This window comes from Hirundo rustica, chromosome 3 (assembly GCF_015227805.2).
Source record: "Hirundo rustica isolate bHirRus1 chromosome 3, bHirRus1.pri.v3, whole genome shotgun sequence".
NCBI classification, from domain to species: Eukaryota; Metazoa; Chordata; class Aves; order Passeriformes; family Hirundinidae; genus Hirundo; species Hirundo rustica.
The window spans coordinates 62,269,598-62,286,221 of NC_053452.1; the positions used below are offsets into that span (position 1 = coordinate 62,269,598).

A 16,624-nucleotide genomic window follows, 5' to 3' on the forward strand; every position below is an offset into this window, starting at 1 on the left:
CTTGCTGTCCCATTTGTTAAGACCATATATTTGCCTATGGCACTGTGCTCTAAAACAAATATTAAAATGAATTAAACATAATAACCCCAAAAATCTTAAAGCAAATTGTAGAACCCTGAATTATTTTGGAAAAAAAAAAAAAGCTGCTCTTTTTTTTCTCATGACAACACAGGCATTTTGTATTATTGTTCTGAACTATGTGCATGGGAATAAGCAATATGAATTAAGAATCCTTTCCTGTATGTGTGTGTTACAACTCCCTCCACCTTCCTCACTCAGCTCAGTCTTTGATTAGGGAAAAACTGATATTAGATTCTTTGGTTCCTATGTTCTTGTAATTTTCTTTTTAAAAAAACCAAAAACAAACAAACAAACAAACAAAAAAACAACAACAAAAAAACACCTTCTTGTGTTTTCACCTGTAAACACAAAATTTATCCTTGGCTGACAAATCTTCTGAGGTAAGTTTTTAAAAAGGCAAGAAAATTACTTAAATTATGGAGATCACATCATTTTGTAGGATCTGAGTACACTTTAGTAAATGATATTGAAATGTTTCCAATCAGCTTTGCCTCAGCCAAACTCTAACTTGTTTTACAGCAGGGGGAAGAAAGCACAGGCTCTGAATCCTTCTGATTTCACTGGTTTATTAGATATGACTGATTTTAATTGCAGTAATATTCAGAGATTTCAGGCAGTAGGTTAGGTGTTTGCAAGAAGGAGGTATGGCAGTGTTGTATGTGGTTAAACCAAAGCATACTTCATGTCAGTGCCCTTTCCCACTCTGGCAGTGCTGCCTGGCTCTGCTCCCCCAGTCCTGTGCAGAGCAGCGCTTGAATATCTCTGATGGTGCCCTGAGCCCCACTCTGCATCCTCTTGCAGGAACTTATGATGAGACAAGAAATATGAGGTTGTTTAAGACTTGTGGCAATCATTTCTGATGTACAAGAGCTGTTGTTACACTGGGGATTTACTTTATATGAGGTAGTAGTGAAACAGTGGAAACTAGGTCTCAAAAAATTCAATAAAACCAGCAAGACAGACTAGGAAAAAAAAAAAAAAAAGAGTAAAAGGACAGTGAAAGAGGTCTCAACTCTCAGAGAGTTGTCTCTTTCAGGAAATTTAAGATTTTTTTAAAGAAATTAAGACTAATAATTTCCAAACATTAGTTTAGGAGATTCCAGAGGGAGATAAATATTACCCATACATTAAATGCAACCTTACAGTTTATGTGAAATATTTTGATTGTGGCACTTAACAGTCTTTAAAGATATGCTACATCATCACATGTAGAAGTAATGGTTGATGGATATCAGCTCAAGGAATAGTCCATTAGTTTTATGGGCTGTGATTCTTCTATCACTGATCGGCTTTCAGCAGCATTCCCCAAGGAATTAGTTCTCTCTAGCACAGAGGAGCATCAGAATAAGGCTCACAGCAAATAAAACGCTGCTGTTCATATAAATGCTTGGTTTATGCATATACCTTTGGTTCTCTGCATTTTCACTTAAATGATGTGCAGAAATAAGGATGTGATTCTAACATGTAGAACCATTATGAAATATTATGCAGAATATTTCACAATTATTTTTTTTCAAATAAGGCATAAATGAGTAATAAATGCTGTGTGGCTGAGTGTTAGTTTATGCAGTGTTAAAATTGATCTGAAGCATTTACCATAGCTATAAAATACCTGTGTTACGATCACACAGGTAGAGGCAATTAGGTGTGCAGAGTTGTGCATGTACATGGGATGGGGCCTCTAGCACTTGTTTCATGCAATAAAGGGTCTTGATGTGTTGGGTCACTCCTCTTGCCTACCTTTTAAGGAAGGGCAAGGTGGAGACCTACAACAACCATTTCTGACCTTGAAATCTGTGAAAAATGGCAAGTATATTCCGAGAAAAAGCCAATATATCCTACTCACTTGAGGATACAATTGAAATTAATGGAAATTTTTAGTCTGCAGAGCACTAGCCTTCCAATAAAAAGGCAAATATAATTATACAAATTGTTCCAGGAAAAACAGAATTAATGAAATTTGGTTTAATAAGTATTCAGGACTGTTGTCCCCTGATGCTCCTCTCTGTCTTTCCTGATAATAACCAAAACTCTCCTTGTAATGCTCCTCTCAAAAGGAAAAGAGCAGGTCTGGAGCTATGTGTGTGTTGAGTGGCCAACCAATATGCACATGCTGATTTATCCTGCTGTCTGCTGCCAAATGGAGTGGATAACAGCTGTGTTCTGCATGCTTCTTTTTCAATAGAGGAACTAATTCAACTCTAGCTTTTGTAACCACAGTGAGACTTCTGTCCGCTTTTCAAATCTGACTGAAATTGGCAGAAATAAACTTGTAAAAGTACTGAAGAGATTGATGGATGGATGGACAGCACAATGACATAAGCCTTGTTTTCTTGGCAGACTGATATGGCCTATCTGATTCGGTAATTCAGCGTTGAAGCTAATAGATTTTTTTCAAACAGTGAAGAAAATTGCATTGATTTCAGTGTTCAGAATCCCCCTGGGATTGTTCAGCTTGTCTCGTTCATTGCTTAATGCTATATTGAAGTGTAAATATATACATTTCAAAAGGAACTCTGAACAGGTTTGGGACTGGGGACAGCTGTGATTTAGTCTGGCCTGATGACATCAATGCTCTTTCTCCTTGAGCGGCCTTGCTTAGAAGTGTATCAATTTGTTTACATGTGTTTGGGAAAGGAGAAAGCCTGGCAGTGCCATCCATGAGCAATCTGCACCTTATATCCGTATTAGCAAGTCTAAGTGCACAAACGATATTTCCCTCGCTGAATCACAGGGATTAGCTTATTCTTTCATTGCCTGTTTTATTCATTAGTTTGCTTTTACTGATATCAAGCGCAGCCAAATTGCAAATGAGCTACAAACCAGGAAATGTTTATTAACAAGATAGTGGCTGCGTGTGTGAGTGAGATCTGCCATGCATTTCTAATCATATGTTTGGGGGGTTTTTTGTTTTTGTGTTTTTTCTTTTGATGCCTAGATCTGGAAATACTTTGCTAATTCAGTAGTGAGGGTCCCATGGCTATACAGGTCTGTGATAAACTCTGCACTGGTGTAGCCAGACAGATATTTGATTAACCTCGTATTTATTTCCAGCCTTAGAAAACCTGTAAAGGAAGGGATCACACCTTCAGAAAGAAATTACTATTACCCGATTTTCAGGGAGAGACGCCTCAGTCATGGAGAGTCTCAGGAGGAACACGAGTGGGATTTGGAGACTGCCGAGAAATCAGTTACCCTCTTGTTGAAGGGCCACAGGGCAGCTGAAAGTGTAAGACTGGGAGGATTCTTATTTGAGGAGTTTGGTCTCATAAAGACAAACCTCTGACAAACACGACCTGCTGGGAGGTCAGACATTACACTATGGAGGGTTGTTTCAGGTTGGGTCCTAGAAAATGAATCAAGCAGGAACAGCTGTACCCACTACAGTGTTTCACACTGGTTTGCAATTTCAGGTGAAACTTTTGGCTATAAAAACACAGTATCCTCTCAGCTCCATAACCTATGAGACTTCCTGATAAACTTTAATGGTGTTTTGCTCTTGGGGATCTGTGATGATATCACCACCATCATCTCAGCCCTTGCTGATCCTATTGCTACCTGGCTCTTGCCCACCACAGGCTGGGCTAGGGGATGGGGTGGCTCTGAGGGGTGAAATGGGGCATTCATGGACCAATCCTTATGGAGTTTAGTTCCATGAGATCAGCGGTCCCGCATGTCTTGCAGAGCTTCTTCTAGCCTCAAGGAAGTGATGGACCACCCAAGCAGGGCAGGAGACCCCAGGGTCTCCTGGCAGCAGCCTGAGCCACTGTGAACTGTAAAGTGAGGTAGTCAAAGCACCCAGATGCAGAGTAGAGCCTGCCACAGCACTGGAGCTGCCAAGAGGCCTCCAATGAGGGTCTCTGCTCTTTCTGAAAGGCTGCTTCTGAGAGGTTTGTCCTCAGTGCTGTTTCAGGCCAGTCTAGGTGGTTGTAAGGAAATGCACTTCAAAACCTTTCATTTTAACCTCACGCCATTCTCAGCTCTGTGTCTCTGTTATATCACCTTCTAAATAAGAAGCAAAGGGGGGTTTGCCTCTAGGAATTCCTGAGGTAATACCATGGTTCCCTGGCTGCAGGGCTCCTCTCGTCAGGCAATGAAGCACAAAAGCATGGGAGCACATCTGTGATAAGGATGGTACATGCAACTCATGGCAGATGGACTGCTCTTCTCTTGATATGGTCAGATAATTTTATCTGCTACTTTTATGCTGTTAGTGATTACACCAGCTAAACCTTTCAATAAACTTTAAACTTATTCATGCATAGATAGCAGGGAGTGGTCTACTTAGAGGTACAAGCCTATGCAAAAACTGAAATAGGAATTCTTGAGTGAAGACTCTCCTGTAAAGTGCTCAGCTCATTTTCATTCTTGTTCTGTCACAGATACTGTTCAGGAATTTGAGTGAGTCATTCAGGAACTCTGAAAAATATAAAAGTGAAGAGAACATTGTTTTCTTTGCTTTTATGCTTGTCTTTTTGAATTGTGCCATTTTTCTTCTCCAGGCCAATGGCAGTCTTTCATTTCCTTAGAGTTATTTTTTGCTAATTTTTCAGGCCTAACAAGAAACTATGAGGTGGAAGAGGAAGAGGAAGAAGAGCATGACTACAGCTATATTGATGAAAATATAATTGAAAACATCAGAAAAGAATTTCATGATGCCAGCATTAGAAATGAGCATTCAGACTCCAAAGGAAGAAGGTGAGTATAAGCTGGGATCACTTGTGGATGCAAAGAAGTGTAGGCAGAGTGATTTTTCAGACTGGCTGGTAACCTTCACTTCCCAAAACAAGAGAGGGTTTCCCCTGGGAACTCGTGCTGTCACTGCAAATGTCCTGTAAGGCAGGAAAGGCTCCTCTGAGCTGCCACCTGTGACCTCTTAGCCACGTCACCTTTGTCAAAGGAGTACCTATCATTGTTCTGGGGATAAAAGCACAAAGACCTTTTTATGGTTTGTGCCAATTTGCTCTGAAATTATAGTACTCTGAATGCAGCCCTTTTCCTCTTTCTGGAAGTGGATGCCTTGTTGTGCATGACTGTTTCGATGCTTTAAAAGCTTTGGAGCATTATCTGTGTTTTCATTAAATCTGCAAGGTTCTGCTCTGGCAGTCTGCAGTGACTTTAAGTGCCAGCAAAGAGGGTTTTGTTTCTAAAAATCTCTAGGTGTCATTTCCAGCTTAACACAGATGAGAATTTTTCTAGGTATGAGTGAAGCTGTGGTCCCAGTTCTTTTCACTCATAGCTGAACCTTCTATGAATTTCACTTGGTTGAGCTGAATTGCTTCTTTTGTGACAAGAAACCCTTGAAGACACAGGAAAAACTTGAAATACTGTGTTTCAGAGATTTTTTTAAAGAAATTATTAGTAAGCATTAATTTCAAAATATACTTTGGTTTTATTTTTAAACCATGTGCAGCATTCATACTGTATTTGAGTTAAGCAACATAGTGAATATGAAGTATGGTGGGTTTTTTTTTTTCTGCAATGCTCAAAACCTTCAGAAACATGATATCCAGGGCAGTGTGTCCTCCCCCTGCTCACAGACACAGAGACTCCAAAGTTACAGAAAAGACTGAAAATAAAACTAAGTAGGACGTTTCACACAACACATTACTTCCTCAGTCCACATGCTATTGAGGTTCTATCATGTAAAGAAGTTGAGGAAGAGGGAATTAAGCTCTCTTCTGACTAAAATATCCCTTCTGACCATAGGCATTAAGGGGAAAGCATACTTTCAAGAAGCAATGCCGGCCTAGAGGATCAGCATCTGTTTATACAACTTACTGTTGTGACATCTGTTCCTCTTAAGTCTTTATCCACCTTGCCCTTTAAATTCCAAATGGAAGCAAGGTTTCACTTTATTAGCCATCTTCTTTGAGGTTACTAGCAAAACATGAAAGAAAAGGACCTTTGCTGCCCTGAGGGAGATCACTCTCTTTGGATAATCTTTGGTTTGTAAAGCAATCCCATAAATTTTTGTCCTTAATGGCTGACAGATATATCCACTCTCTGAAATCATTAGCTAGCCAAGGAGCATGTGGCTCCTCCAGCCTGCTGATCTACCGAGCCATCAGAAATCTGCACATAAAGCTTCTATCACGATTCCACATTTGCACTTGTGAGCATTTTGGGAAATATGGATTTGACGTGAGCCTATGCAATCAACCTTTAATACAGGCAAAAGTCTTATAAAATATGTAGCCAGATAAAAATAAGCAAATTAGCTGATTTAGGCTTATATACAGAATAGTAATCCGCCAAAATATGTTGTCTCTTTCACCTGTGTCAAATACCTAATATCTGATTATGAGAGTTCTTGAAGAATTCATCAGTTAACCATTTCCCACCCATGGTGCCTCCTTTCCTCAGGACATTTATGCCATTTATTAACACTCTAAAGATATCTAATATCTTTATTAATCATTTATTAATTATTTTTATTTATTTGGTATATATGATTTGTCAAAATTAAGTCTACTGATGTAAATTACTTTTAAATAAAACAATTAGGAGGAAAAAATAGTTTTAATGAAATACAGAAGTAAGCTTCAGCAGTCAGGTCTACCTTAAAAAAGAAAAAGTAAATATTATTTGCAGTGTTTCACTAGTGTCCCTCAAAATTTTTCCATGATCAGGGCTGAAGCATGCTAGGGTGATACTAATAAAAACCTAGTCCTCACCCTAAGCAGGAGGGAGAAAGAAAGAGCAGAGGGTTGCCTAAGGCAATTGCTATGTTAACTTTGACAAAATAAATGTGCCCAGAGGGTCAGTGATGTTAACATGACCTCATCACTCCAGAACAATAAGCAATTAAGCAAGGGATTTCACTACAGATGCCTGAGCTTGCTATAGCATCATCATTAACATATTTTAACCTTTCATTAGAGATTCAGGAGAAAGTAAGAAAAAAGGCCCACACCACCCTGGAAGCATTTAAAATGTGTGGCTTTCTTTTCAGCATGGCAAGTGTCTCTCCTTTTACTGCCATGAGTTGTTTCTTCTTTTTTAATGAGGAAAGCCCGCAGTTTGACAGTCTTTTGGACAGTAGTTCAAATATCAACAGTGGCTTTTCTCAGTGTGAGAAAACAGGAAGAGAGAAGGTCCATTGCAACCACTGAACTGGAATAACTCTGGTGCTTCTGTAATGTCTCCTCCTATGTCCCTGCCGCCAAAAATGAAAAGGAGGCGTGCAGGAACAGCAACAGCAACATCCACAAAAAATTCAGCAGCCAAACCAGAAAAGGCAGGTTCTTTCTTAAGTGCTGATAGCTGCATGTAACTCAAGGCTGGAAAAGGACAGAAACAACATGGTCCAGCCACCTAGAGGGCTGAAAATTAGTACTGCTGTTTCAGGAGGTTGTTTTCTGGACTTGAACTGCCCACAAGAGCCAGAAAAGGAATGGTCACAGCTGATTAAGTTTCTGTGCTTATTAAATAGGAAGAAAAAAAAAGGAAAAAAAAAAAGAGAGAGAGAGAGAAATTCAGTAAGGAATGAACAAGCTACACAGCTGTGTTTTCCTGTTCTCATGAACTCAGCAGTTGAGATGGTTTTATTTGGACAAAAAAAAAAATCTTTATTTTCAATTTGTGCTATTTTTTTAAAAATAATTTTATGAAACAGATTAAGGTGCATTTTTTTTTTCTTTACTTTTTACCTTGGTTGTGCTGAGATGCAGGTTACCTCATATTAGAAATCTAGAGACGAATGAAAATCACCCTGCCTAGCCTCAGTTCATCTTCAATAATACTTTTGTACTCTTTTTCTAGGGCATTTCTCTAGAGCTGTCATGCCACTGACCCTCTGAGCGAGTTTCTTTCAGCCTCCGGGTGAAAGTTTGAGGCAGATTTTGCAGCCTTGAGTATATTGGCGTGAGGAACCCAAATCCATGACTGCAGTTGTGTGTTCTCAGCAGTTTTGAAAGTCCCCTTCCTAAGTAACTTTCAATGCAGATTTGGGGGCATCATCTACCTTGCTAATTTTCATGGTTAGATAATTGTCCAGCTGACTGCTGTTTTCACTTTTCTCTAATATGAGAAGTGAAGCTTGTTTCCAGGTTGCAATCAGTGATGATTACAGGGGGAAGAAAGAGTAAAGAGGGGGCAAATAAATAGTGTGCTGCTCTAAGAGCTGCAAATCTTAGCTTTGACTCAGGCAGAACTTCAAAGAACTGTCTCAAAGCAGTTGTAGCTTCAGAGACCCTTAGGGCAGGGAAGACTATCATGATTATCTAGATGTTCTTGATGTTCTTCCTCCTTGGAACAAGCTCTACCAATCCCCCACAGGGCAGATTGGAACATGTTTTTATAGTTGGCAGAGCTGGGAACACAGCCCACTGGTGAAGTCTGGCACACTGGCGTATTGCCATTAAATATTAATTAAATTATTAATTAACTTCCCTCCAGGCCTGCAGCTCTGTTACATGAGTCACAGGGCACATCCTTTGGAAAGCCTCTCCCCAAGAGGAAGATATCTCTTCTACTATGTCTGCCAGACCAGAATATGACACAGGAGGCACCATGGTTGTAATCACACTGGAGATACACTAGGAAAACTTTTTGATGGAGTCACAGTTTATACTGACTAAATGAGCTCTCTTTCCTGATGTAGGTTAAATATTTCCCTAAACTGCATAAGCTATATCAGTAAAAGAAAAATTTACTGGTAAAATCTTCACAAACTTAAGTAAAGTTGCTGGCATAGCTGTGTTGGAGTCATATATTAGCTTTATTTTTGTTGTAGTCTTTGGATTGCTGTGTAATTGTACTGACAAACCATTTTATGGTGCAGACAAGCCCTAACTCTCAGCCATTAATTTGACTCAAGAGCTCATTCACCTGTGCTCCCTGTGCAATTTTAAAATCCAAATATAAAATTTCCCATTTCACCCTGTCATTTTGTTTTGTTTGTTTTCAGAGACATCTGAAGGAAAATAATTTTGAAATTAACTGGAAACCAGTAGGAAGCTGTGTCCTTTGCACATCAAGATTGACCACGACTGTAAGAAAAAGCTGCTCATGAAAGTGTCCTTCTTGACTCATGAAGAACACCCAAGGCTGTAATTTAGCTATAATAATCCCCTGCAAAACGAAACTGCTTACTTGTTCTAAATAAGAAGTCAAACCAGCTAATGTCTCATGACCCTTTGAAGGGACAAAGCTCTTCTCTACATATTTATTAGTGAATTCAGAGAACGATGCCAAGCTCAATCCTTCATTCTTATTGCACCTGAAATTTTCCGGTTATTTCCTGAACCTCTGTAGGGCATATGCAAAAGGAACATCCCCTGCTGAAATAGCTGCATGGTTGCTTCTTTGGGTTTCGGTTTTTGGGGTTTTTTGGTTCTTTTTTTTCTTTTGAGAATGAAAGGGTAATAAAGGATTGTCTAAGAGGGATGTTCATTTCTTTAACCAGTCTTATGTGCTTCAGGTTAAGGCTCAAATCTGGAAATGACCAGATTCTGCCACTTTTTCACATGATGAACAAAGCACAAGTAGTACCATTGCACAACATGTAATTTGCCCTGGAAAGCAAATCCACTCCTCTCACCAGGTCCAGGAGTGCCTAAATTATGTAGCACTGCCATCTCCATGACCACTTGTACAGCTAATATCTAGACTCACACTAAAGCTATTATATTCAGCAATTTGCTGAAAACACAGCCACAAACAGTAGACAGAAGCTGGATCTGAAGGTTTAGTGTCCATGCCATCCCTGTCCATCTCTGGCAGTGATTTGACTTTCAGAGAAAACTATCAAAAACTGCTGTGTAAACACAAAACTGATGTGCCAGGGGCTTTTCAGAGTCAACAGCAGCTTGATCAGAGTGGCATATCCAGAAATCCGCAGGCTAGAGAAAGGGAACGTGCTTAGAAAGCCTGGACATACCTTATTTTTGCTTCTATTGAGGAGTTAAAAAGCAAAGACCCCAAAAATGCCTTAGTATGCTTTAAAGCAAAAGTCTTTTCAAGCAGACAAGAAAGTGTCTTCAGACTTGTCTATTAAAATTCCACAGAAAGATTAATTTTCACTAATGCAAATTAATTTAGGATTTCTTAATATGGTCTCACATTAATTTATTCAAGATAAATGTTCATCCTCATTATAATCAGTTACAATTTAAGTATTAAGTATATTGCTCAGAGTACATTGATTCCATGCATATGTAGCATACAGTGTTTTGCATATCACTGGTTAATACAGCTTGCAGGTGTGCACAAAAGTGGTTGCCACATCACTTGTGGGTATTTTAAATACATATTGAACATTTCAAAAAAAAAATCTGTATGTCTCTTTTGGCAGCTCAGAACAACCCCATTTGTTTCAGCAGCCTGGTATTTCAATTTACTTTTCTGATTTTTTTTTTTTTTTTTTTTAAATTTACTACTGAATGTGATGTTGTCATCTGCCAGATTTCTGAAAGGTATGATATGTTACTACCATGATTTCCTTCAGTAAAGTACCAGGTTTCCACAGAAGGAAGAAGAGGGAAGCCAGCAGCCTTCAGGGCTGCAGTGGCAGTATGTGCCAGCAGGTAGAAGGAGGTGACTCTTCCCTCTGCTCAGCACTGGTGAGGCCACATCTGGACTACTGTGTCAGTTCTGGGCTCCCTGGTTCAAGAAAGACGCAGACATACTGCAGTGAGTCCTGCAAAAGCCCATGAGGATGGTGGAGGACACGGAGAGCCTGACATATAAGGAGAGGCTGAGATAGCCTAGAAAAAACAAGGTGTCCTCTAGTTGCTATTAGTGTTAGGGTGAGTGTGAACAAGGTGGGATGCAGTAACTTTCCCAACAAACCTAAGCTTCTTTTGAATATTCTACATCAGCATTTGGGATCTAGTCAAAAAAAAACCCCAAAGGCTTATCAGCCCTTTCTGAAAATTCTTCCCTTTAAAATGCTTCCAAAGAAGCAATTTCTCTTCATTGCATAGATCCTCTCACGTTAAGGAGCCTGATTCTGTCATCCTTGTCATGTGATGCAGTTCTGTCTTGTGTATTCAGCCTCACTGAGTTGAATGAGTTTCATTCTTTTGAGTAAAAGTTCAAAAGTTTTATGAACTCTGTAAATATATTACCAGCAGAGAAGTCTCCCACATCTCTTCCTCAGGCACATGAGCCAATATCATGTCCCATGACAGGAAACTATCCTGGCTGTTGAGTTTACATGACACAGTGGGACAATGCCATTTGCATTCAGTTCTGGATGGAAGCGAGAACACGGTGCTGTGAAGAAAGAACACCCAGTCTAGGCTGGGAGAGCAGAAGGGAAGAAGGAGACATGAAGTAAGACCCTGATAAAAGGTTTGTGTTTGATATTAAAGACTTAATAAGTATTGTGATTCCCTTATGGCATACAGATGACCACGGTGATTTCATACTGTTTGCTAATGCATGTTTGACAAAGCTATAATGTCGTGGCAATCCTTGAGGGTCATGGTTATCACTCCCAGACATTAATGCTCAAGATGACTGCATTCAAGAATGGAAAGCCTTTTTTAGCTGAACACAGACCACAATTGCTATGCCTGAAGAGAATACAAGTGTATTTAAATAATAAGATATTTGCTTTGCAAAAGATTGGCATAAGCTCTTGCACAGACTTGTTAGCTTAAAGGCTTATCTCTTTTAATGCTAAGAAGTATTTCCAGTGTGTTCTCACTGAGGGCCTGATCAGAAGCAGCTGCTTCCACAGCACTCCATGTGTGCATAAGCCCTTAGCGAGACAGATTTTTCTGTTTGGATGATCAACATGCACATTTTTTTTATATATCCAGCCTTTGTGCCTGGGAAGATAAGAAGAATCCTCTCCCCGCACTCTTCTTTAAACACCAAAACTCTTTTGTTTAAATTACACTTGTCACAGGAACACTTATCTACCACAATGCTCCCAATACAAAACCACTGTCTATTCTTGCTGTCTCTTCACTTAACACATATGATATCTTTCCTACCCCTTCTAAGACTGTCCAGGTGTTTTCCTTACATTTTTAGACTTAGATGCACCTTTACCAGGTAAACTTTCTAGTTCCTGACACCACGTTAAAACTGATAGTCTCTGAAGTGAATGTTCTCTTGCTTCTACTTCATGTATCAGTGGCAGGTTTTGCTGTTTGTTTGTTTTTTAATTTTTCTCCCTTGTTTTCTTAATGTATCTGTGTGCTGAAAGTGTTCTTGTGCTTTGCAATAGTATCTCTTTTTGATAAAGTCACTCTGTATCTTTGCTTGGGGTTTTGTATTTTCTAAGATAACCTTTCACCACTCATTTTCTGGGACTGATAAACCCTGTGGGCCTGATGCAAGTGCAGAGTGAGAGCTGCTGGCAGGCTGAATAAGAAAAGAGGTTACCCTGCCTTTGCCTTGCTCTTGCTGCTCTTGCCCCAGTCCACTGCTGCCAGCTTGGTCCAGAGCGAGGATACCAGGATGGATAGCCCAGTCTGACCATTTTCATTTTCTTGTATAACTTTAAATTCCTCATATTTGTTGACATTTGGCCATATGTGGAAACAGTTGCATGGTGTCTCAAGGGGCTGATTCCACCAGGATCTAAGAAATGCCTGTACATCTCTGTGCTTTATCCCCATTGTCCCTGAGGCTCTGGATGCAGCAGTGCTGGCAGAGGCTCAGGGCAGCCTCAGAAAGCAGCAACTTTTCCCAAGGTATCCTCAGATGTTATGATCTTACTTTCTGGCACATACACCACTCTTTTGTAATTCCTCTGGTCCTCACGGTGCAGAAGAAGGATCTGAGCGGGGATCAGGATTACCCCACATGGGGAACTGCAGCTACTTTGTCAGCAAAATTACTTTTTTTCCCCTCTTATTTCAGTTGCCTGCTCTCTTAGGTTCAGTGATCCCATCTGTTAGTATTTTGGGACCTAATGTCACACAAAAGGAGAGGTAGAAAGAGCTTTTCTTTCTGAGATTACTTTACTAGTCCAGAAGGCTGGTTTATACTGCCACTATCTGTTCACCATACCTGCTGCAGCCTTTTTCTGCAAGCACACACACAAACAGTTCATGTAAATTTTCCTACAGCTACACTTTGCAGAAAGAAGTGAGATATCAAGGATTTTATTTTATTGCTCTTTCTATCCTGGAGAGTTTGGTTTAGCATGATTCAGTTAAAAATAATTATTACGTTTTTGCTAACCATGTTTGAAGTAGATATAAATGTCTTCTAACAAAATGTTACGTGATTCTGCCTCCGTTCCTCATTCTCTGAATCTCATTTTGAGCGGCTGTCAGTGCTTCCCAACCAAGCAGCCTTTTCCAGCTGGTGCAGTTAAGCAGGCTGGCAGCCCCAGGCTCCCCTACACCCTCCTAGGGATCCTTGACAGCCCCCGCCTGCAGCAGTTTGTGCCATGCACATTGTTTTTAAAACACCTCATGGCCATTGTGTCTCATTGTAAAAAAGAAAATTAAATACAAGATGTGTTTAGATCTACAAGCATATTCATATTTTTAAATTATATCAAATCCAGAGAAGCAATGCGCTCCTCCTGGGATCACTGAGGTGTTGTTATAAGAGGTCATCATCCTGAATCTCACTGCCTTTGGTAGCAGGAACTGAAGGTCCACTACCTCCAACATCCTGTTGAGAGGGGCAGGCAAAATGCCTTGGTCAGAGAAAGTAACTCGACATTCTGAGTTTGGGAAATGCAGAGAGTTTTTAATGTTGTGAACAACTGTTAGAGTCCTTATATTAGGTTAGTCATATTTTCTATCTGGCAGAGTCCAAATCTACATCTTCTTCTTCCCAGCAAAAACCTCCTATCTGCCACATCAGAGGCTGCCTTGGGCAAGAATGTTTTTATTCTTCTGTCCACACCTGCCAGGTGTGGTTTTTCCCACCAGAAAAAAAAAAGCACTTTATTATTCATTAGAGAGCTTAGGCTGGAACGGAACACCAAATTCTCCACAAATTAGGGATAACAGGGAAGGGAAAACCTCAAAGTCCAATTCCTACTCAAAAGAAAAAAGAGATTTTGTTATCTTTGCTAATGACTTCCTTGGCTGTTTGCCCTGCCCAAGCTCCATGTCTTGATCTCTAAGAAAGCTAAAGTGCCTGCTGGCATCTGTCTGCCGTTCGGTGAAGACACAGGTACCTGTCCCAGAGAAGGTTGCCATTCCTCTTTATGGAAGAATAGGTGGAGAGGTCAGTCCCTACGTATTTCTGTGATGTAAGCTTAGGACAGTATTTGGTAAGGCACAGCAGCTGTATGCCTAGTTGTAAATATGTGGACAAGGACAAGAACCTCACTTCTGATCATTCCTCAGAAATGTGATCACTCCAATAACAAAGTCACTGAAAACTGCACAGCACTCAGAAATAAGGAGCTGACCTGCCTAAAATGAGTTGTGGAGAGGGGACTGCAGAGTATTCAGCACTATTGTCCAAATTTTGAGGATGGACAGGCTCTTTTCTGGTGTGTTTTTATTCTCCCAAGTTCTTCCTTTATCATGTACCACATTTCATTTCTAAACTTCCCTTCTTCACTCCCAAACGTTGTTTGTTCCAATCCCCTTAGGCTTGTTATTTGCAAGCGTGTAGGGAAGTTTAACACCCTGGCTTTCGAAAGCCAACTGTGGCTTTGCTTTTTTTAAACACCTCCCCTGTCAAATAGGAACTAGCCCTACTTAATGCCAGGCATTCCTTGGTAGAGAGACCACAAGTGTAAAAGGCATGAGAACCGAGCAGCAAACCCCAGACTAATGCTGAGCAGGAAAAACCCTTATTCTTTGTGAGCCCTTCTCGTTGGGCAAACCCTTGCTTAGGTAGTTGTCAGCTTTTGCTGGCTCTTATTGCAAGCAGGCTCCTTCAGTGCTCTCCCATTCCTCTCCAAAAACATCCTACCACACCTCTACAGCCTTCTCTTGATGCTTTTCTCTCTGTTTAGTTTCTGATACTCAGAAGATTTCCTAGAAGTATGCATTTATTCTATTTCAAGATAACTGGCTCTACTCTACTTGTAAGAATCCCCATCCTGATTTTTGTCTAAACTTTTATACATTCCTCAGCTTCCAAAGAGCAATCACTGGCCAATTTCTAAAGTCTGACGGGTTGTCTTGCTGGATTAGGACAAAGCGTATGAAATACATAAATCCTTGATGCTGCATTAAAAAAAATGACTCTTTTTCAAAATTCTGAACTATTTCTTAATGTTTCATAAATTCAGGTAAGGAGTTATTTACATTTTAAAAATGTGATTTATAAATACTCCCTCAAGTGCAGCAGTTTGCAGTTTAGAAGTTTGTATTAATGGCTCTTTTTGTTTTCTCAAAGTGCACCTTAAGTTAAACCTGAGTTAACAGAAAAGGTCAAAAAAAATTTCAAACTTTTCTCAAGCACAACTAAGTTAATATTTTAGCAGCTGGCAGCTGTGGTGATTACTTTTGGATTATATCTAAAGTCTGCTGGAATCTAATTAGTGTGATCTATGAACCAGGTAATTAAGGTAAAAACTCCCACATTTTCTTGCACCTCATTAACGTATTTCCTTTGAAAATTGTTAGCTAATGATGGTACATTAAGTGTTTATCCATTAAATGACAATGAATAATTAACACTTTTTTGTCCTGGGATGTTAAAGGACACAGAATGATGTTTAACTGTTCGATGTGACTATAATTATTTCTTAATTTACAGTGCAAATATAAAGCAAGTTTGGGAAGAAAGGACAAATCAAACCAGGTAAATGAAATGGAAAGAAATAATTCTCTTTTCATAGAATTGCAAAAGGGTTTGGATTGGAAAAGACCTTGAAGGTTGTCTAGTTCTATGTCCTCTGCTGTAGACAAAGACATCTTTCATTCATTTCCTTCTTTCCCAGGAAACTTAAATCCATGTCTGCATGCAGGACCCCTGACCCACCTCCCCACAACCTCAGTTTTCAAGTTATATTTGATTCCAAATGTGTGTTATTACCCTGAAGACTGGGACCAGCACATGGGTCTGAGTGTTCCAGGCACTGGAAGTACGAACTGGGAGCACAAACATTGCAAATACATCTCTTCCTCAGTAATCAAGTCCAACATATGACACACTGCAACAAATGGATTAGGCATGGAGGAATGGAAAAGCGACCTGTGGTTACTCAGGGTACATAATCACATAAATTGGTATATAGAGCCAGGTTTTCTTGAAGTAAGTGAAATTAATCAAATACAAGAAATCTCTGTTGTCATGTAAAAGCTGGTACAGAGTAAGTTAATTTTCTTCAGGACTGCTCTGGACTGGCTCTGCTCCAGCACATGGGGCATTTACTTGTGGCAAAGCGACACAGCAAGGGAATCTATCTGTACTCAAGTATTTAAACTGAAAAACCTGAAAGCTTCCAGTTTCATTGCAGCTGCTCTGCGAAATAACAGCTTTGGTGGGAAACAGTCAAGGCATTGCTTTTGGATCAGAACTTCAAAAAAAGTTTCTCATGATCATCTGTTAGCCCATCAAGGACCTGGGTAATTGCATATCTAGTGGAGTCCCTGCCTACAGGGGAAAAAACTCAGTCTGAAACGGAATATATTTTGCTTGTTTTTAATTTTGTCTT

The 16,624-nt window shown here is 39.8% G+C and overlaps 1 protein-coding gene across 1 annotated transcript in view; it reads left to right on the top strand.

The window, feature by feature from the left end:
* The window catches only part of THEMIS (thymocyte selection associated), a 77,138-nt gene extending 72,355 nt beyond the window's left edge, over positions 1–4,783 (top strand). Inside the window, exon 8 of the mRNA XM_040059627.1 lies at positions 4,635–4,783. Within this exon, the coding sequence (XP_039915561.1) occupies positions 4,635–4,783 (149 nt within the window). The remainder of the gene's footprint in view (positions 1–4,634) is intronic.
* Positions 4,784–16,624: the final 11,841 nt, after the last annotated feature.